General features: G+C 35.5%; 1 protein-coding gene across 2 annotated transcripts in view; it reads left to right on the forward strand.

The window, feature by feature from the left end:
• The window catches only part of Calcrl (calcitonin receptor like receptor), a 90,214-nt gene that overhangs the window by 52,117 nt on the left and 20,259 nt on the right, over nt 1-17,838 (forward strand). For both annotated transcript variants that reach the window (XM_027422703.2, XM_027422704.2), the window contains 2 exons: nt 215-306; nt 16,549-16,675. In XM_027422703.2, coding sequence (XP_027278504.1) covers nt 215-306; nt 16,549-16,675 — 219 coding nt within the window. The remainder of the gene's footprint in view (nt 1-214; nt 307-16,548; nt 16,676-17,838) is intronic.

The raw sequence follows: 17,838 nt of genomic DNA on the forward strand, positions 1-17,838 counted from the left end.
AGTAAACATGACTTAAAAGTATTTGAATACTCACTTGGTAAATTTGAATAGATGTACTTCATTTACATGTTTTCAAGTATTTATTGGTTTTCAAGCAAGTAATTATAAATCTATCAACATGTTTTTTAAATAAAATTGATTAATTTGCATCTTATCTAATATACAAGTAGATTTTAGATACAGAATTCATTCTCTTTTTTAATCACAATTATAGACTGCACTGAATTTGTTCTACCTAACTATAATTGGACATGGATTATCTATTGCATCCCTGCTCATCTCTCTCATCATATTTTTTTATTTCAAGTAAGTACATTTAAAAATTTTTTAAATTTTGAAAACTATGGTAAATTCAGGTTATATATGTATTGAACTCATGTGATGACAAAATATACATAACAGTATTAAACTTAATATCTAAAGTAAAATTTTTATTTTATTTTAGTTTCACGAAATAAACAAGTTATTAATGAAATATACTAATCCTAGTTTATAAAGTTATTAGGCATATAAAATATAATATATGCTTTGATCATGTTGGTTTAGCGGGTGGGCCTTGTTTTGTCAGTGTCCTCCATCCCCTCCGGCTCCTATGTGCTTTCTGCCTCTTTTTTTTTTTTTCTGGAAGATAAGTAATTTTTATTTGGAATAATAAAGTTGGGGTTAAGGCCTGGAGCTCTATGCAACCCAAGCCTGTATCTATTCCAGCCCATCCCATTTCCCAGTGCTGCAGTGAGTGTTGACAGTATGTGGCTAGACTGTTGAGGAAGTGAGGAGAAGGGACCCCTCTGTCCATTAGTAATGTCTGCTACAAGGATCATGAGTCAGAAGCGAACCACATGCACAGACGATGCCTGTCACCTCCTGATATTTCATTTTCTTTTTTTTCACAATAGAGAATGGGGGGGGGAAGCAAAGGTACAACTTTATCTGTGAAGCCCTGCTCTCTTGTCTTTTTTTAGGGTTTTCGTTTAGTTTCTCAATGAATGGGAAGTTCATGAGTTATCCGAAAGCATATAAACTCTTTTTTTTTTGACTTTTTTATTTGAATTACAATCAAGATTCAATTACATGACAATCCCAGTTCCCTTCTCCTCCCTTCCTCCTCTACCACTCCCCAACTAAAACCCTACCTATCACATATCCTTTCTTCTAATCTACACCTGACTCAACCTTTCTGCTCCCTCATGACCTCTGCATTTTTCCTTTTCTTCCCTTCTCATTTTCATAGCTCCCTCCCCCCTCTTCCCATGTTCTCAATTTGCTCAGGGGATTGTGACCCTTTCCCCTTCTCCAGGGGACAAAGTTTGTCTCTTTTAGGGTCCTCCTTGTTTATTAGTTTCTCTGGCAGTGTGGATTGTAGGCTGGTAATCCCTTACTCTATGTCTAAAATCCACATATGAGTGAGTACATATCATGTTCGTCCTTTTGTGATTGGGTTACCTCGATCAGAATGGTTTCTTCTAGTTCCATCCATTTTCCTGCAAATTTCAAGATTCCATTGTTTTTTTTTTCTGCTGAGTAGTACTCCATTGTGTAAATGTACCACAGTTTCTCTATCCATTTTTCAGTTGATCTGCCTCTTCTTTCCCAGGGTTTCCTGAGCCCTGAGGGGAGGGATTTAATGAAGACATCTTATTTAGGGCTGAGTGTTCTAAGGTCTCTCATTCTCTGCATAATGTGTGGCTGTAGGTCTCTATATTTATTCCCATCTGCTGCAGGCAGAAACTTCTCTGATGATGGCTGAACAAGGCACTGGTCTATGAGTACAGCAGAATATTAATAGGAGTCATTTTAATGAGATTTATCTCCCCTCTAGTCCCTTACTCTATACCTAATCTCTGTTGCTTGGTTATCATTAACATAACAGCTATCACCTAATTATAAATGAATACAAATCATATTTGTTTTTCTGAGTCTGGGATACCTCACTTAGGATGATTTTTTGAGTTCCATCCATTTACCTGCAAATTTTATATTTTTCAACAACTGAGCAATACTCCATTGTGTAGATGTACTACATTTTCTTTTTCTATTTTGTTGAAATGACAACTAGGCTGTTTCCAATTTGTGGCTATTATCAATTCAGTAGAAATGAACATAGTTGAGCAAGCATCTCTGTAGTAAGATGAAACATCCTTTGGGTATAGGTACAAGAGTGGTGTAACTGGATCTTGAGGTAGATTCATTCCCATCTTCCTGAGGAACCACCACACCGATTTCCATAGTAGCTGAACTTTTCTTGCACTATGGGCATGTCTGATATGTATAGGGGTCAGTAGAAGCATTGAATCCCTACAAACTGGAGTTACAGACACTTGTGATCCAATATGTAGAGCTGGGAATTTCATCTGAGTCCTCTGCAAGAGTAGCCAGTGCTCTTTGCCACTGATCTGTCTCTCTAGCCCATTTTTGCAATATGTATCTAGTTTTATTATGCAATGTCTTATATTTTTCAAACCTTGACATTTTTTGGTCAAAGACAAAAGTTTTTGTGCTTCTTGAATTGTATCAATCCAAAAGTCTCCTAACCTAAAAACAACATTTTTGGAATAATTTCATAACATTCAAGTCTTCCAAACTTAAGACAAGTTTCTTGCAGAGTGAGCTTCACTGATGGTATTACCAAAAACTCATTTGCATTCATCGGAAATTTAGCAGTAATTGAAGAGTCCATTATCTTTTTATTCCTCCTCATAGTTCCTTTTCTTTCCTTACCAAATCCAGTTTGCATCATCTCTTTTTCAGATGGGACTCACTGTGTAGCCACTGCTGATCTGAATGTAGACTAGGCTAGTTTCAAACTCATAGAGATCTGTCTAACTCTGTCTTCAAAATGTTGGCATTAAAGGTGTGTTCCACCACACCCAGATGCTATTCTAGTAGTTTTTAAATCAGCTTCCTTTATTCACCTGTAATCTTAAAAGAAATTGCATCCAAAACAGACCTCACTTGTCATTCTCTGCTTAAAAATATTAGGTTGCTTTTTACTGTAGGGGATGCTGTAGCCACACAACCAGATAAGGTGGGGAATTACCAATATGGAGCCAGGTAGAAATACAAGGGATTTTAATAGGGAAAAGCCTTACTTACAGAGTGACCTAGCCAGCTGGGGGGCAGCAGTCCTTACAGCAAGAAGAAAGTGAAACCGAAAGCCGAAACCCCCACCTGAACGGCTCTCACTCTAATCACCCTGACCACGCCCTTGCAGGCGTGGCTACATCATCCCCTACATTTTACTGTACCTCATATAAACACAAAACTACTAGTGAGTTCTGCCTATCATCTTTTCTACCTGAATAGCTTGATTAAATGTTTCGTATCTGGGAGCTAAACTTGATCATTTCCTCAGTGGACTCTTCCTGAGTTCCTCACTGAAGCTGTAAGTAAGTACAGTGGACATGGTGCAAAAATTTGAAAGTATTTGAGAGATAATCATCTCTTTAAATTAAAAACCATTCCATTCCAGCTGAGACGCTTCACATTAAACTGTCTCTATTTTTCATGTAATAAGCCAAAACATCTAGGACATTAAATTTCTGAAATCAATAAAGTTAATAGCAATTACATTGCATTCCAAAAGAAAGAAAACAATAGTCTCCTGGAATTCTAGGCCATATGCCTTCACGTAATTCTGATTTTGCAAAGATGTCAATAAAATACCCATCAAGTGAAAAGCAAAATTAATACTACTTCCTCATGTGAAAAAGATTGGAGTTAATAAAAGAAATACTCACTGGGCATATGAGGCAAGTGGAGCTGCCAAGGCAAACAATACTGAAGCCAAACCAGACCAGGAAAAGTATAGCATCAGTCTGAATCTCTAATCAGACTGTTCATTCATTCAATTCTCAAAGGAGAAAACACTTTCATAATAAATGGGTTATCAAGGAGGTTGAGATATTAAAGCAAACAATATCTGTTTTGAGTATATCATAAAAGTACAAAGAACGTTAAGTCATAAAGGATTAAGATGTACAGCGATAGAAACATAATAACATCTTGAACACAAATAACTATAATTAGGAATAGAGTTTGTACAATAACAAAGAGGAGAAAATATATGGCTTAATTAAAAAAAACCTCTCAATAGCTAAACAAATTGTAGTGAGTATCTAGTTATCAATGACCTCATTGTCACTCAAAATTTTCAGAGAGAAATTATATACTAATCTAAGAAGAATGTTGATATGCTTGGTCAGAGAAATGGCTCAGTCAGTAAAGTGCTCTCTGCATAAGAGGAGGACTTGAGTTTGGATCTTCAGCATCCATGTAAAGAGCCAGGAACAGGAAACTGGTTCCTGTAATCCCAATGCTGGTGAGGTAGAGAAAGAAAGACCCCAGGCCCTGCTGGACAGCCAATCTAGCCAAATCGTCACATTCCATGTTCAATGGAACATGCTGTTTTATTTTATTTTTTCAAATTTTTTTAGTTTTTTATTTTTATATATTTGAATTACAAACAAGATTGAATTACATGATGATCCCAGTTCCCTTCTCCTCCCTTCCTCCCCTACCACCCCCCAACTAAAATCCTACCCATCATATGTCTTTTCTTCTACACCTGACTCAAAATTTCTGCTTCCTCATGATCTCTGCATCCTTCCTTTTCTTCCCTTTTCACTCTCGTAGCTTCCTCCCCTCTCTTCCCATGTTCTCAATTTGCTTAGGGGATGTTGACCCTTTCCCCTTCTCCAGGGGACAAAGTTTGTCTCTTTTATGGTCTTCCTTGTTTACTAGTTTCTCTGGAAGTGTGGATTGTAGGATGGTAATCCCTTACTCTATGTCTAAAATCCACCTATGAGTGAGTACATATCATGTTTTTCTTTTTGTGATTGGGTTACCTCCCCCAGAACGGTTTCTTTGAGTACCATCCATTTTTCCTGCAAATTTCAAGATTCCATGGAACATACTGTTTAAAAGTAATTGAAACAATGGTTGAGGAAGGTGTCTGGAGGTCAACTGGTGACCTCCACATGCATATACACATAAACTTGTGCATGTTCCTACACACATACAACATGTTGAACACATTCATACATATAAAAGAATATTATATAGTCAGTTGTTCCTATTTTGGGATTATATCTGGGCCTGAAGACTTATAATGTTCTTTCAAAGTCTAAGAATCTATGAATGGAGAAGTAATTTGAATTATAATGAGTTAGCTTTAAGTTAAAATATGTAACATCAAAGAAACTGGGTACTTGTGAAAGTATTTTGCATGCAAAAGATATTTATGTAGGTAAACTATCATTAATATGAATTTTGGCTTTGTGTTTTATGTCTCTACTTACATGTGTTTTATTCTAAAAGCAAAAGCCATTCAACAAATATTTAAAGTTTAAGACTTAAAGCCTCCAAATTACTTATCTATGGAAATCATTTTTAAAAGATGAACTCATATATTTATCTGAAATATATTAGTTTCCACGATACAATAGACAGATACAAACCTCATTCCTAAGAATGCCAGAAATTTCATGTTGTCCCAAAGACTGTCCTCACGCTTTATAGTTAATAGCCCATTAGGTTATGTCATAAAAGGTTAAGATATAGTATTAGAAATATGACCCCTTGGGTCCAAATAATTATGAATAGACTTTAAATAATAAGAAAGGAGAAGAAGTCAGCAGTGGGGGCACTTGCCTTTTATCCCAGTACCTGGGAGGCTGAGGCAGGTGAGTTCTCTGAGTTCAAGACCAGCCTGGTCTACAGAGGGAGTTCCAGGACAGCCGAGACTACACAGAGGAAATGCTGATATAGAAAAAAAGGAAAGAAAGAAATTATGTGGCTTAAAATAAAAAATTCTAGGAAAAAGAAATTTAAGATCAATATATAATAAATGCAAGTATTTGTTATTTGCAAACATTTTTGCTCTTAAAAATAATTGTATAGTGTCACACAATTGAAAACTTCTTAAATCAAATGAGTTACCAATTTAAGAAATTTGGTTCTTTGTCAGTACAAAAAATATTAAAAAATTGCAAATAATTACCTTGCATGTACCTAATGTTTTTACTAAGGTTACAACGAGCTGCTTATTATACTGAACTTTTTAAGAAAGCATCAAGCATTTTTTCATTGTGACTTAGTATGATAGGCAACATTTGAATCTGGACATAATTTTAACAAATGGGGAAAGACAGTGTTTAAAAGCATGGGGTATATTTTAATCTTGATATTAACACTTATTAATAGTGTGTGGTTTTAAGTAAGCTCAACGTTTTCTTTTTCTAAAGTGAGCCATCATGTTTTAAGTAGACTGTTGTGTAAACAGCACTTTTCCTAGGGAGACACTATATACACATCTACTCATCCTGGATAGAGAGCCCTTGAAGACCAAAGTAAAGATACTACCAAAGTCCAACTTGGTGAACCAATGAGTTTTTATTGGAGTTATTTACATGAAAATGGGTGAGGAGAAACTGACTGCAGCAGCCATGACTCATAGACAGCTGCATCACCAAGGCCCTCCAGCACACGTGGCAGCTCACAAAGCTGGGAACCTGTAGCAGTTGCACAGCCTGCAAATAGCTCAACAGGTTGGAGATTTTCCTTCCCAGGTGCCTCATTTGGCCTAAACCTCTTCCAGGTATTTGAGCTAGTTTCTGCTTTTTTCCAGGCTTGTCTTCTCTGCAATGAGACTTCAAGCAGCCTGAGAGAAACTCTCAGTTTTTATTGCTTACTCAGTCATGGAGGGGCCTAGTGAATCTGGTCAATTTCAGGGACTTCCTGAGGCCTTTGAGTTTTTACCTTTCTGCTTGAGGATCCTTCCAGCAGGATGGAATGTTTCAGTCTTGGGGAAACTTTTACACATCATAGACTCACACAGTAGCTAGCATTTATGAACTGCTCAGTAAACGATGAGTTACAAATTCGCTTGGGAACATAAGCTAACTAACTACATTTGTGTAGTTACTCAGCATTATCCCCATGTTCTAGTCAAACAGTAGAACTATAAAGAACTTAGGAACATGAAGGAAGACTCATCTGAGTCATGAATCAGAGATTTGTGATATGATAGTGTTATTGAAAAAGTGATTTTTTTGATGAACAGAATTTCATCAGGTAGAAATTGTAAACTAAAAGCTATAAAGATTATCTAAGCTAACTCTTTCCTTATTTACCGGTAAAAAATTTCCTAGTTCTTTCTCAATCTATAGTCATTCTGTCAGACTTAGCTATTTCCTTTGACTTGAATCTTCTTGAGTTATAGGTAGTTTGAACAGAAGGAAACAAAACTACAAATCATTTCCTTTGCTATTATACAGGCCTTAAGTGAAATACATCAAATGCTCAAGTCAGAGCTCATAGTATTTTGAATACTTTTTATATGTATAGACATTGTTACCAGACAGATGCATCAGAGCATGTTTCTCTGATGCTCTTTCACATGCTTGCCACGCAGATGGCATTAGCACCTACATGACTGTTTTTGTGCTTAGGGTTGTTATAATATCAGTATTGTCAGTGAGATGCAATGCTGAGCAGTATTTTATTAAAATCCAGTGTTCTCAGGTATGGACATTGCTTCCACTATTTCCATTAAAAGTACCTTAAAAGTTCTCAGTTTAGCTACTTATTCCTAGTAAATATACTATAAGGTCCTCAGAATAAAAATTAAAAGGCAAAACTTTTAGTTTTGTATGTAACATATTTAGAAGGAAATTGTAATAATGTCCATGTAAATGAAAGCAAATATGGAATGAATAGTTTGGTGAACTAAATACTATCTAATAAAAATAATATAAGAACACCACAAAATAGATTCAGGAGAGCAGAAGCCATTTCTGTTTTGTTTCCTCACACATCTTAGGCCTTGGAATAGTATCTTGCATGAAATTAGCACTCAATAAACTTGAGAATGAAGACATAAAGACTTTGTAGTTTCCATCCAGGACTGACTCCATATCTTACTTCTAACCTCCAACAAATTCCTGTCTCTATCAAGACAGGAAGCCATTAGATTGTGACTCTGAATTCTGATCCATAGAAGTGTCCAAATAAAATAAGATGGCAGACTGCAGATCAATCAAAGAAAGTCTGAGCACCTCAGAAATTCCTCTATTTAAATGCTGCATGAAGCATGTTCATAGAAGATAGGAACTACTAGCTTTATGCCAAGTAACCTGGAAACAATTTCTAGAGGAGCTGATGCTTCAGATAAAATCTTTGAGTGTGTGAAACACCCATCCACATGTTCCTTCTGCCTCTTACCCCTGTTCTTCATATTGGAGTCATCTTCAGTTAGTGTTTTGTGGAGGAAATGCCTTTCCCCACTTTGGTAATGAAGGGTCATTGGTCCACCCTCATAAAAACCAAGAACTATACAGAATGTTGATTTAGGGTACTGTTTGTTATTTTTTGCTTAGAAAGGGAAGACAACAGTCTACTACTCATCCATGCTTTAAATTAGAAACAGAGAACATGAAATGCTGCTCACCAGATAGATTGTTTTATATTAGAGCCAATTAAAGTATCAGAATCAGAGCAGGAGATTAGAAGAAAGAGAACAGAAGGGGAGGGGGAGAGACAGAGCCATAACTTTGGGGTTTGCCAAGCCCTTGGAGGCAATGACTTACTCATAATAATCCTTGGAAAAACAAAGCAGAACCCTTTAGATAAAAAATAAATAAACTTTACTGGGATTAGTTACAAATTATGTTTTAATTACCGTACAAAACTGAAAGTGTAGCAAACAGGCATGTTACTTTCAACTCAGATAAAAGGCTTCATGGGCTTGCACATAAAAGAGAGCATGCAGCATCTATCTGACTTGTCAGGAAAGCATGGTCCATTTCCTTTTCTGTTATTTTTTTTCAATTTGTTTTGATTTCTTGAAAGGACATCATTGCTGGAATTTTAGATGCTAATTCTATCTTCTTTTAAAGCAAGTTTTCAAGCATATAGAAATTATCTAAGTTATTGACACAAATATCAAATAAAATACAGCAAGACAAAGATTCCATTGGTGAGTCAAGCATTCTCAATTTAGTGAGATAGCCTTGTAGTGTTTCAAGGCAAATGACCCAAACTCTCACCTTGTTCCCAATCTGAATATTTTTTTAACCAGTGTTATGAACATCTGTTTTATTTGTCTTCACATTTCTCTTGAAGTAGAGCAGGTGTGTTTTTTCCTTATAGCTGTACTTGACATAATATATAACTTGGCCTTTGGTAGCTGAGAATCAAAGGAATCCTACATTGCGTCTGGGGCTACAGAGCTGTCTGATAAACTTGTCTGGAAAACTAGAACTTAAAAGTGGCTCATTTGCTTTTGCTTTTGACCTGTCAGTAGTTTGACAAGGGCTGAATTCACAGTCACCTAGAGTTGTTTGATAGCATCCTCCCCACCATCCCCCCACCACATCCTTGCTTTTCACACTCTTGTGATCCATTTGGTTTTTTTTTCAAGTTTTATGTCCTTAATCTCTGAAGTGTATTATGTCATATGCATGTGTCCTAGGCTCCTTCTATTGTTTACCTAAATATGCTTTTCTTAGTATTGTTTATCAAATCATACTCAGTCTATCTCCAAGTTGTAGTTTAATCAGTGTTTCTCTTACTGAAAGTTGTGTGAGTTAAAACCACTTCCATTACATAATATGAGTTGTAGTTGGAAAAAAATTAAAAAAATATATACAGAATTATGTAATAAAACTGCATTTCTACATTAGAGTATTAGATTTGGATAAGGGCAGGGTAGGGCAAGAAGTAATGGAATTTTCTCAGTAAAAACCATTTCTACTCTAAGATAACTGTTGTTAGTAGTTAATTGAGGAGAGTTTTACATAAGGAAATAAAAGCAAATATCCCACTGCAGAATTGGGATTCTTTTAAGAAATAATTGTGTAATTTGAGCTGCACATATATGTTAAAGATAAATGTTTATTGATGTTTTTATAAATATTAACTTCTTCATAAGTATATTTTATGTAGTTTCTTGAAAAAATTAAACTAAAAGTTCTATTTAAATGAGTCAAAATTAGAATGGTATAGAGTGACTCAAAATTATCTTAACAAGCTGGCAAACCATTGCTTGTCATAAAACTATACAGTTATTTAAATGCATTAAACTCTGTTGTACAAAAAGAACATATAGTAAAAGTAATTTTTGTCCAAAAGTGAATATATTTTGTAATCTCATCTTGTAGTTTTGCAGACATAAGTAATTTCATTTTTAATCCACACACACAGATGTTACTATATATGAGAAACTCAAAGTAAACACCCGAAGAATTGTACCATCATTTTAGCAGGAAGGAATACAAAGCCATTGAGAGAATAGAAACTGTACTGCCACACCTGCTGGTGGGGTATTCAGATGTTAAAAACTGAGATCTTAAGATGAGGATAACTAGAAAATGAGACTACACACACACACACACACACACACACACACACACACACACACACACACACACACACGCACACCCATTAGAAAGAAAAATAAACATAACAATTGACTGCAGTCCTGAAGAATAAGAAAATATTTTGTAAGTTAACCTCTTTAATTAATTGTTTCCACCTGTGGAAAGGTGCAGTGTTACCTTATGCTGTCACCCTCTGGTCTTCTTCCTCCTTAAAACACCAAGTTGATTGCTTTAACTAAGGGCATCTTCTCTACCTAAAATCCACGTTCCCACTATCATCTCTTAACTGGGCCTGTCCTGAGAATGCCTTTATTCTGATGATAGCCTTTGAATTTTTAAAAAATGAGCACAAGTATTAAGGACATCAATTCCTGTCTGTTTATTTCCCTCCATGATAAAAATAACTTATTAGGGTCTTGTTCTAAGCAGTTCACAACTGTTTCCCCAGAATCTAGAAACAGTGGTCAGCAGATAACTATAAACAAATAGTAACTAATTGAATAATAAAGTAAACAAACCCCTCATTGCTTCCTCAAGGCTTTTTGGCTCAATAGGTCATCAATTAGGTGTATGACCTTGAACAACCTTCTTCAATTTTATTAAAAGATACTGGTATCTTATGGGGTTAAGGTAATGACTAGCTTGCTTATGTTAGTGCCAAGGATATATTAAAGATTCAATTAATGGTGGCTACTGTCATCACTGATATTACCTCTAAAAGGATTTTGTTTGTTTCCAGAGTGCAAGAAATGCAAACAAAGATTGTTTTCTCTGCTGATGGTTTCCTGCTCATTAGGAGACAAGGGAAAGCACTTGTATGACATAGTTCACAGATAGGAAGAGCTCAGCTGGCCACATGAAAACATGGTTGCTCCCTGTGCAGTCCTGATTCATCTGTGGCATTGAAGAGGCAGTCTTGAAGGGCAAGGATGGGGAAGAAAGGATCATGATGGAAGAGGGCCAACTCTAGGCAGGGATTTTTATTAAGCATTCTATGAAAATAGACACGCATTTTTTAATGTGTCTAGATAATCGTAAGTATCCTCAAACAGAGGTGTCACTAGAGATTATATATACTCCTGTCACAGATAATCAAATGTTATGATCAGCACCAATCAGTTCAATGACAAATGATCAAAATGTAGACCCTTCTTTTGGTGTGTTAGTTGTTTTCTGCCTGTTATTTGTGCTAGTACTCAGATTGCCATGAGCTGCCCTTTCAAATACATGGCCAGTGATTTAATGGGAGGTGACTGAGCACTCAGCAATCAAATTCTGGTTTAATCTAAGCCAGAATAAGGAAGTAGTGCTCTATAGGTAGGGCTACAGTTGTATCACTGTGCTCCATTCTTCTATACTTTATGTTGCTGATTGTTAATATTGAGAAAAGTAGCTTAAGATTTCTTTTTACACAGCAAACTCATGGAAAATGAAGGCAAGGTCCTTGACCACATCTTCAGCCAAATTTTGAAGATTCAACAGCAAAATTGGGGTCACCATGATAGTAAACACAGTGGTTTGGAGATATATATTGACAGAATGGAGTTCCTTGGGAAAGTAATTTAGGTTGTTTGATCAATTAAGATCTCATCATACTGAAATTATCTTCTGAATATTAAATTTCTGTGTCTGTAACAAAAACATGGTAGGTTTTTAATTCCTTTGTTGAGCGACATAAAACATGTTTGTTTCACTATTGAAGCAGTTTAAAATCACTGAGATAGAACTTGATGCCATCTTACTATTGTGCCAGGAAATTATTGACTGCATAATTAAAATATGTGTTAGTGATGTTAAGAGTAATAATTAGCATTAATAAGTGTTCTCCATGGGTTGTACTGAATACATCATAGTTTATCATACTTAACCCTCAAGGGAATCATATGATGATTCCTGTAATGTAGATAAGGAGTCTGAGGATTAGAAATGGTAAAAAGTTGTTCAAACACATGCTGTAAGGTGGGTTCAGGCTTCAGAAGCTCAGTCAGGACTGTGTGTGCTGACTTGACATTATCTGTTGTAAAATTGTTCCAAAAGAGAGCTGGAATGGCCCACATTAGAATGGTGTGATTGGCATTCTTGTACCAATTGCCTATATAACTCTGCTTACCAAAAATTGTATCTTGAAATGATTTTCTAAAATACTTATCAGAAAAGAATATGAAATGGAAACAATACGCACTCATTAACCACAGTTTTTATTCTGTGGTTATGCTAAAATAGAAAGGGTAGTTATTTAAAGACATCAGCAAGAGTTTTTGCAACATAATTCCAAGGATTATAATTAATTGCTTTTAATATTTGAGTAAAGTAATAATTTGGAGGTTAAAAAAGTGAACATAGATTAATAATTGAAAAATACCCCTAGCCAGGCATGGTGGTGTGTGTCTTTTGTTTGTTTCTTTCTTTTGTTCTTTCTCTTTTTATTCTCCTCTCATAAAATACATCTGGACCACAGCCTCTTCTCCCCTCTACTCCTCCTTCCTCCTCCCCCAAATCCACTGTTCCCTTATTTCATTTCAGAAAAGAGTAGTCCTCCTTGTGATATCAATAGGGTAATTAATTTAGAGCCAGAGGCAGAGGCATTTGGGTGTCTGTGAGTTTGAGGCCATCCTGAGCTACAACGAGATTGAAGCCAGCTAGGACTACATAGGAAGACCTTGTCTCAAAAAAAAAAAAAAAAAGTCATTAGCTGTGAAAAAGGATTTGCCTAGCACATTACAAAGCCCTGAGTTGCAGTCTCCAGGATAAATTTTATATGTACATACCTCAAAATTTTAGCATGTCTCTTTACATAAATCATTTGTTTAATAATTAGTTTTAAAATTTTCACTTACAAGTTGATTTTTATCTATGCCAAACTACTTACATGTGTTAATGAGTATGTTTAAAAGGAAACAATAGGAATCACTATCTGAATCTGAAACCTTTTTATCACTAGACCTTGATGGAAGCCATATGTCAGATAGCATCTGTATGCATTTGTTTAATCTGTGCTGTGCCTAGAGGCAGAAATGGAGGAAACTAAAGCAATAGGCCAATGTTTTAGGCAGTGGAGTATGTTTTCACAACACAGAGTGAACTGATTTGGCAGTGATCTAGTTTATTCTAACAGTCTTGACAGCTCAGCTGAATATCAGGATTGCTAAAGAGATCTGTGGCTTGTTATGTAGCCTGACACTCAGTTATATCTTCAGAGGACAGTCTATACCAGGGGCTCATTCCTAAGTTTTCACCATTTAAGGCAGATCGGTGAAGGAGGAATCACATGAAAAAGAAATTTCTGAGGGGGAACAGACATGTAGGCTAGTGTAGGAAAGGGCAGATGTTCACATGTACAGAGAGCAACCTAAATTTTTTAAATTTCATTTATTTTTTCTTTTTCTTTTATTTAAATTAGAAACAAGCTTGTTTTGCATGTCAATCCCAGTTCTCTCTCCCTCTCCTCCCCTGCTCCCCACTAGCCCCCTATCCCATCCCTTTTCTGTTCCCCAGGGAGGGTGAGGGCTTCCATGGGGGAATCTTCAAAGTTTGTCATATCATTTGGAGCAGGGCCTAGACCCTCCCCATGTGTCTAGGCTGAGAGCGTATCCTACTATGTGGAATGGGCTCCCAAAATCCATTTATATGCTAGGTTAACCCTTTAACTTCTTCCAGTCTTTACTCATGAGCATATCATTAATATCAATGGTTACAATTATCTCTTAATATTATATTTTTATTTTTGAGTTTCATACATGGATACCATGTGTTAAATGTTATCATTATAAATGTTGCTATTATAGTTTCCAGATCCTATCTTTCAACTTTCATTTACTACCACATTCAAGTATTACCATTTTTAGTTTTAATTTTAATTAGCTATTCAGTTTGCAATACTGGAGACCAACCTGTGGCTCTGTGTATGCTAGGTGGGTGCAGGTGGGTGCTCTACTACTGAAATATTTTCCTAGCACAGTGATTTTTCAAAAATTTTATTTTGAGATATAATCTCATTAAGCTTTTAAACCTGGTTTGAAATTCCCTCTGTAGCCAGGCTAGCCTTGAACTTTTTGTCCTCCTGCCTTGACCTCCCAAGTCCCCAGGTCTGACATGTATTGCTACTATATAAAAAGACTTCTTTAATGCTTGCAATCCATTATTTTAAAATACTTCAAATTTGCCCTTCAAGCAAAGTTTTTTTTTTTAAATTTTAACCACAATTTGGCAATTATGATTTTTTTTAAAAGAAGGGGTATATATATCTTATCCAATGACTTAGATTAGAGACATACTCAGCAGAAAAAGGCAAACTAAGTCCCATTAAGGGAAATATTTTTTTTTTTTTGCTGGTATCTCATTTACTTAAATTCTATAACTCAAAGAAGCAAATACGTGCATTACTAAGTAGTTCTTCCCTAAACAGTGCTTGGTACTCCATAGAAACAGTGGCAGCTCCCAGCAGACAGTTGTATGTTCATGACTTCCATCATAGGAGAGTGATACATTATAGAAATAAATTATGCATAATACTAGCTACTGTAAGAAGAGTATCTTTAAGTAGTCACATCCTATTCATCTGTTGTCTTCATTTAGCAAAATCATGTCACTGCTGTCATTTTATCGAAAATAGGCTTGTCTTTCAGTGATGAATTTCTTTGTATTACAAGATCATGCTACTCTTTTAAAATTCCCATTTTCTATAGAGTATGTTCAACACTTTTAGATCAAACTTTGTCTGAGCCTTCCTCTCATTGCTTCTATGCACTGTGATATCAAGTCAAGTTCACTGACTCCAGCATGAAACCAGGAGTTGCAATTCCTGTTTTGATGGATTACAAATGGTTGCAAACACCTGCTCTTAAATGACTTTCTCAACTACACTCAATGGTTGTTTTAAGAACTATTCCATCATTAAGCTTTTATAAATCTTCACTAATAGCATCCAGCATGTATTGGCAGCCTATAACATTAGTTTGGGTTATGTTGACTTCCTCATCCTTTGAAATAGTAGAGCTATATATATAGAACCATAGGGCTGCAAACATTTCAGAAGAAAAATAGTCTAAATTTGGTATTTTTAAAAATGGAAAACACTGATAACCCATTCTAATTCCAACTTTTGACACATTCCATTTTTTTTTTAATTTAAAGGGAAGCGACAAAATTTTACTAAATCTTTAATTTTCAAAGTAGAGGTCTTGGAATTGTGTAGGGTGGTTTCTCAAGGAAGACTAGATTAGTTTTAGTAAAACATGTGAGGTTTTATTTTCTGCAATGAAATGATGCATCATGCATTACTACACACGTGCTTAACTTTGCCAGTCAGCAGTTAGTGTCATGTAGGTTTCATTTTGTTGTGGTTACCTGGAGCCTCAAATAAGACTGTTCATTTGCTTCATAAGGGAATTTTTCCTTGAATATGGTCAAGGTATTCATGTACGGAAAAAAAAAATTCTAAGATTGACTATGAATTACATCTGAAATGTTGCTTCACTCAACTGTAATGACCCCTTTTTGAAATCTATTCTCTATGGCCTTCATGGGGCCAGTTCTCCTTTGTTTTATATAAATAATAAATGGTCAACTTCTTTTTATGTCTTGAGGACATCTGGGCTATCAGAAAAATAATCAACAAAACCAAACAATCCTTAATAATTTCTAATTTTCATCAATGCAGCTAGTTTAAATGCAATTACGTTTCTGACAAGTCGTCAAATAAATATAGTCATTACCACTCCAATAAAATGTACTTGTCTATACACAAAGCAGACTATGTAGTGTAACTACAGGCATTTTGTCTGTGTGAGAGTCTCAGATAAATTGAAGCATTCAAGTTCCTTATCGGCATGTTCTTGATTATGTAACTTCACTGAATCTCATTCTCTGCTTTTGCAGAATAAATTAAAATATTAATTGTGTTTGAATTAAACAGACAAAATTAGTACAGAGGTGTTGTACAGGCAAGTTCCCCATCCCTACATTTGGGCACCTCTACTAAAGCAACTCATTTCCATCTGGGTTTTTCCTCAATTATAATTTCTATCAAGTGAAAATTATGGATAAACAAAATAATTTTTCAAAATTAGAGCAACCCCTTTAAGTTGAAAGTATACTTTATTTAAACTACGTTTAATTAAAAATGTAGAAACATTTTATGGTATCAACACAGTATATTTCTTTTGCCTCGTAGGAGCCTAAGCTGCCAAAGGATCACCTTGCATAAGAACCTGTTCTTTTCATTTGTTTGTAATTCGATTGTGACAATCATTCACCTCACTGCGGTGGCCAATAACCAGGCCTTAGTGGCCACAAATCCTGTAAGTAACTCGCAGTTGTATCTTTGAGAACCAGTGGGAAGAGACATGGGGTGGGGTGGTTTCTGGTATGGAATATATGTGTCATTAAATAAATACATACATAAACTTTAGGGTTTGACACACAGAAAGTATACCTTAGCAATATTATAGTCTAGGAAAGTAAATTTCCTTCAGTATTTCCATAGCTTCAGGTCGTGTCATGGCTATGGAGTCCTGATGCTGCTGGCCTGTAAGACTCTGGTGACCCAACATTTGCTCAATTCAACTTAAAAGGCAATCAATGCAACTGAATACTTACATGAAAGAAAACAATATATGTAATGGGAACTTTAAATATTTTGGCATCAGGCTTACATTAAAAATTAACAAAACCAGGAAGATAAGGATTTATGTACTTTGTTTGTAATGTTAAACTTACTAAAATAAAGTGTTAGAATGCTCTACCATCATTGTCTCAATATACTTGATAAATTTTCTTCCTATAAGCTATATTTTCAAAATATATGGTAAAATTTATGTGTTTATAAATTATTTATGATATATAGGTAAACTATACTTGGAGCAAATACATGCATGTATATAGCAAAAATATTCACACTTTTAGAATCATCTACATTGTGGCAAAACTCTAAGTTTGAATATGGATGTGTATGTGTCTGTGTTTGTATAGTAACTCTGTGTGTTATGTATGGTGTGTGTCTATGTATCATCTGTGTATGTTTTTGGTTGAGAGCCTAGCCTTTAATGGCTGAGCTGTCCCTCCAGCCTGGAATGTATGCATGTAAGTGTTGTGTGTGTATGTGTGTTGTGTGTGAATATATGGTGTACATGTGTGTAATGTGTGTGTATGCTGTGTGTGCATGTATGTTGTGTGTGTATGTAGTGTGTATGCGTGTGTATGTGTGTATATGTGTTGCGTGTGTATGTGTGTGTATGTGTGTAGTGTGTGTCAATATGTGGTGTGTATGTATGTGTGTGTGTGTGCTCTTGGAAACATTTAGTTGTGATTTCTGGATTATATTATCTAGTTACTGAAATCAGAGCAGGGAAGGATTTTCCAACAAATGGGTCAATAAACAACACTCTTGTATATGTTTTATGTGTGTTTTTAGGGTAATTTACAAAGTTCTAAAGTTTCTCTCATTGTTTGCCCATGTGCATCC

This window comes from Cricetulus griseus, chromosome 6 (genome assembly GCF_003668045.3).
Source record: "Cricetulus griseus strain 17A/GY chromosome 6, alternate assembly CriGri-PICRH-1.0, whole genome shotgun sequence".
NCBI classification, from domain to species: domain Eukaryota; kingdom Metazoa; phylum Chordata; class Mammalia; order Rodentia; family Cricetidae; genus Cricetulus; species Cricetulus griseus.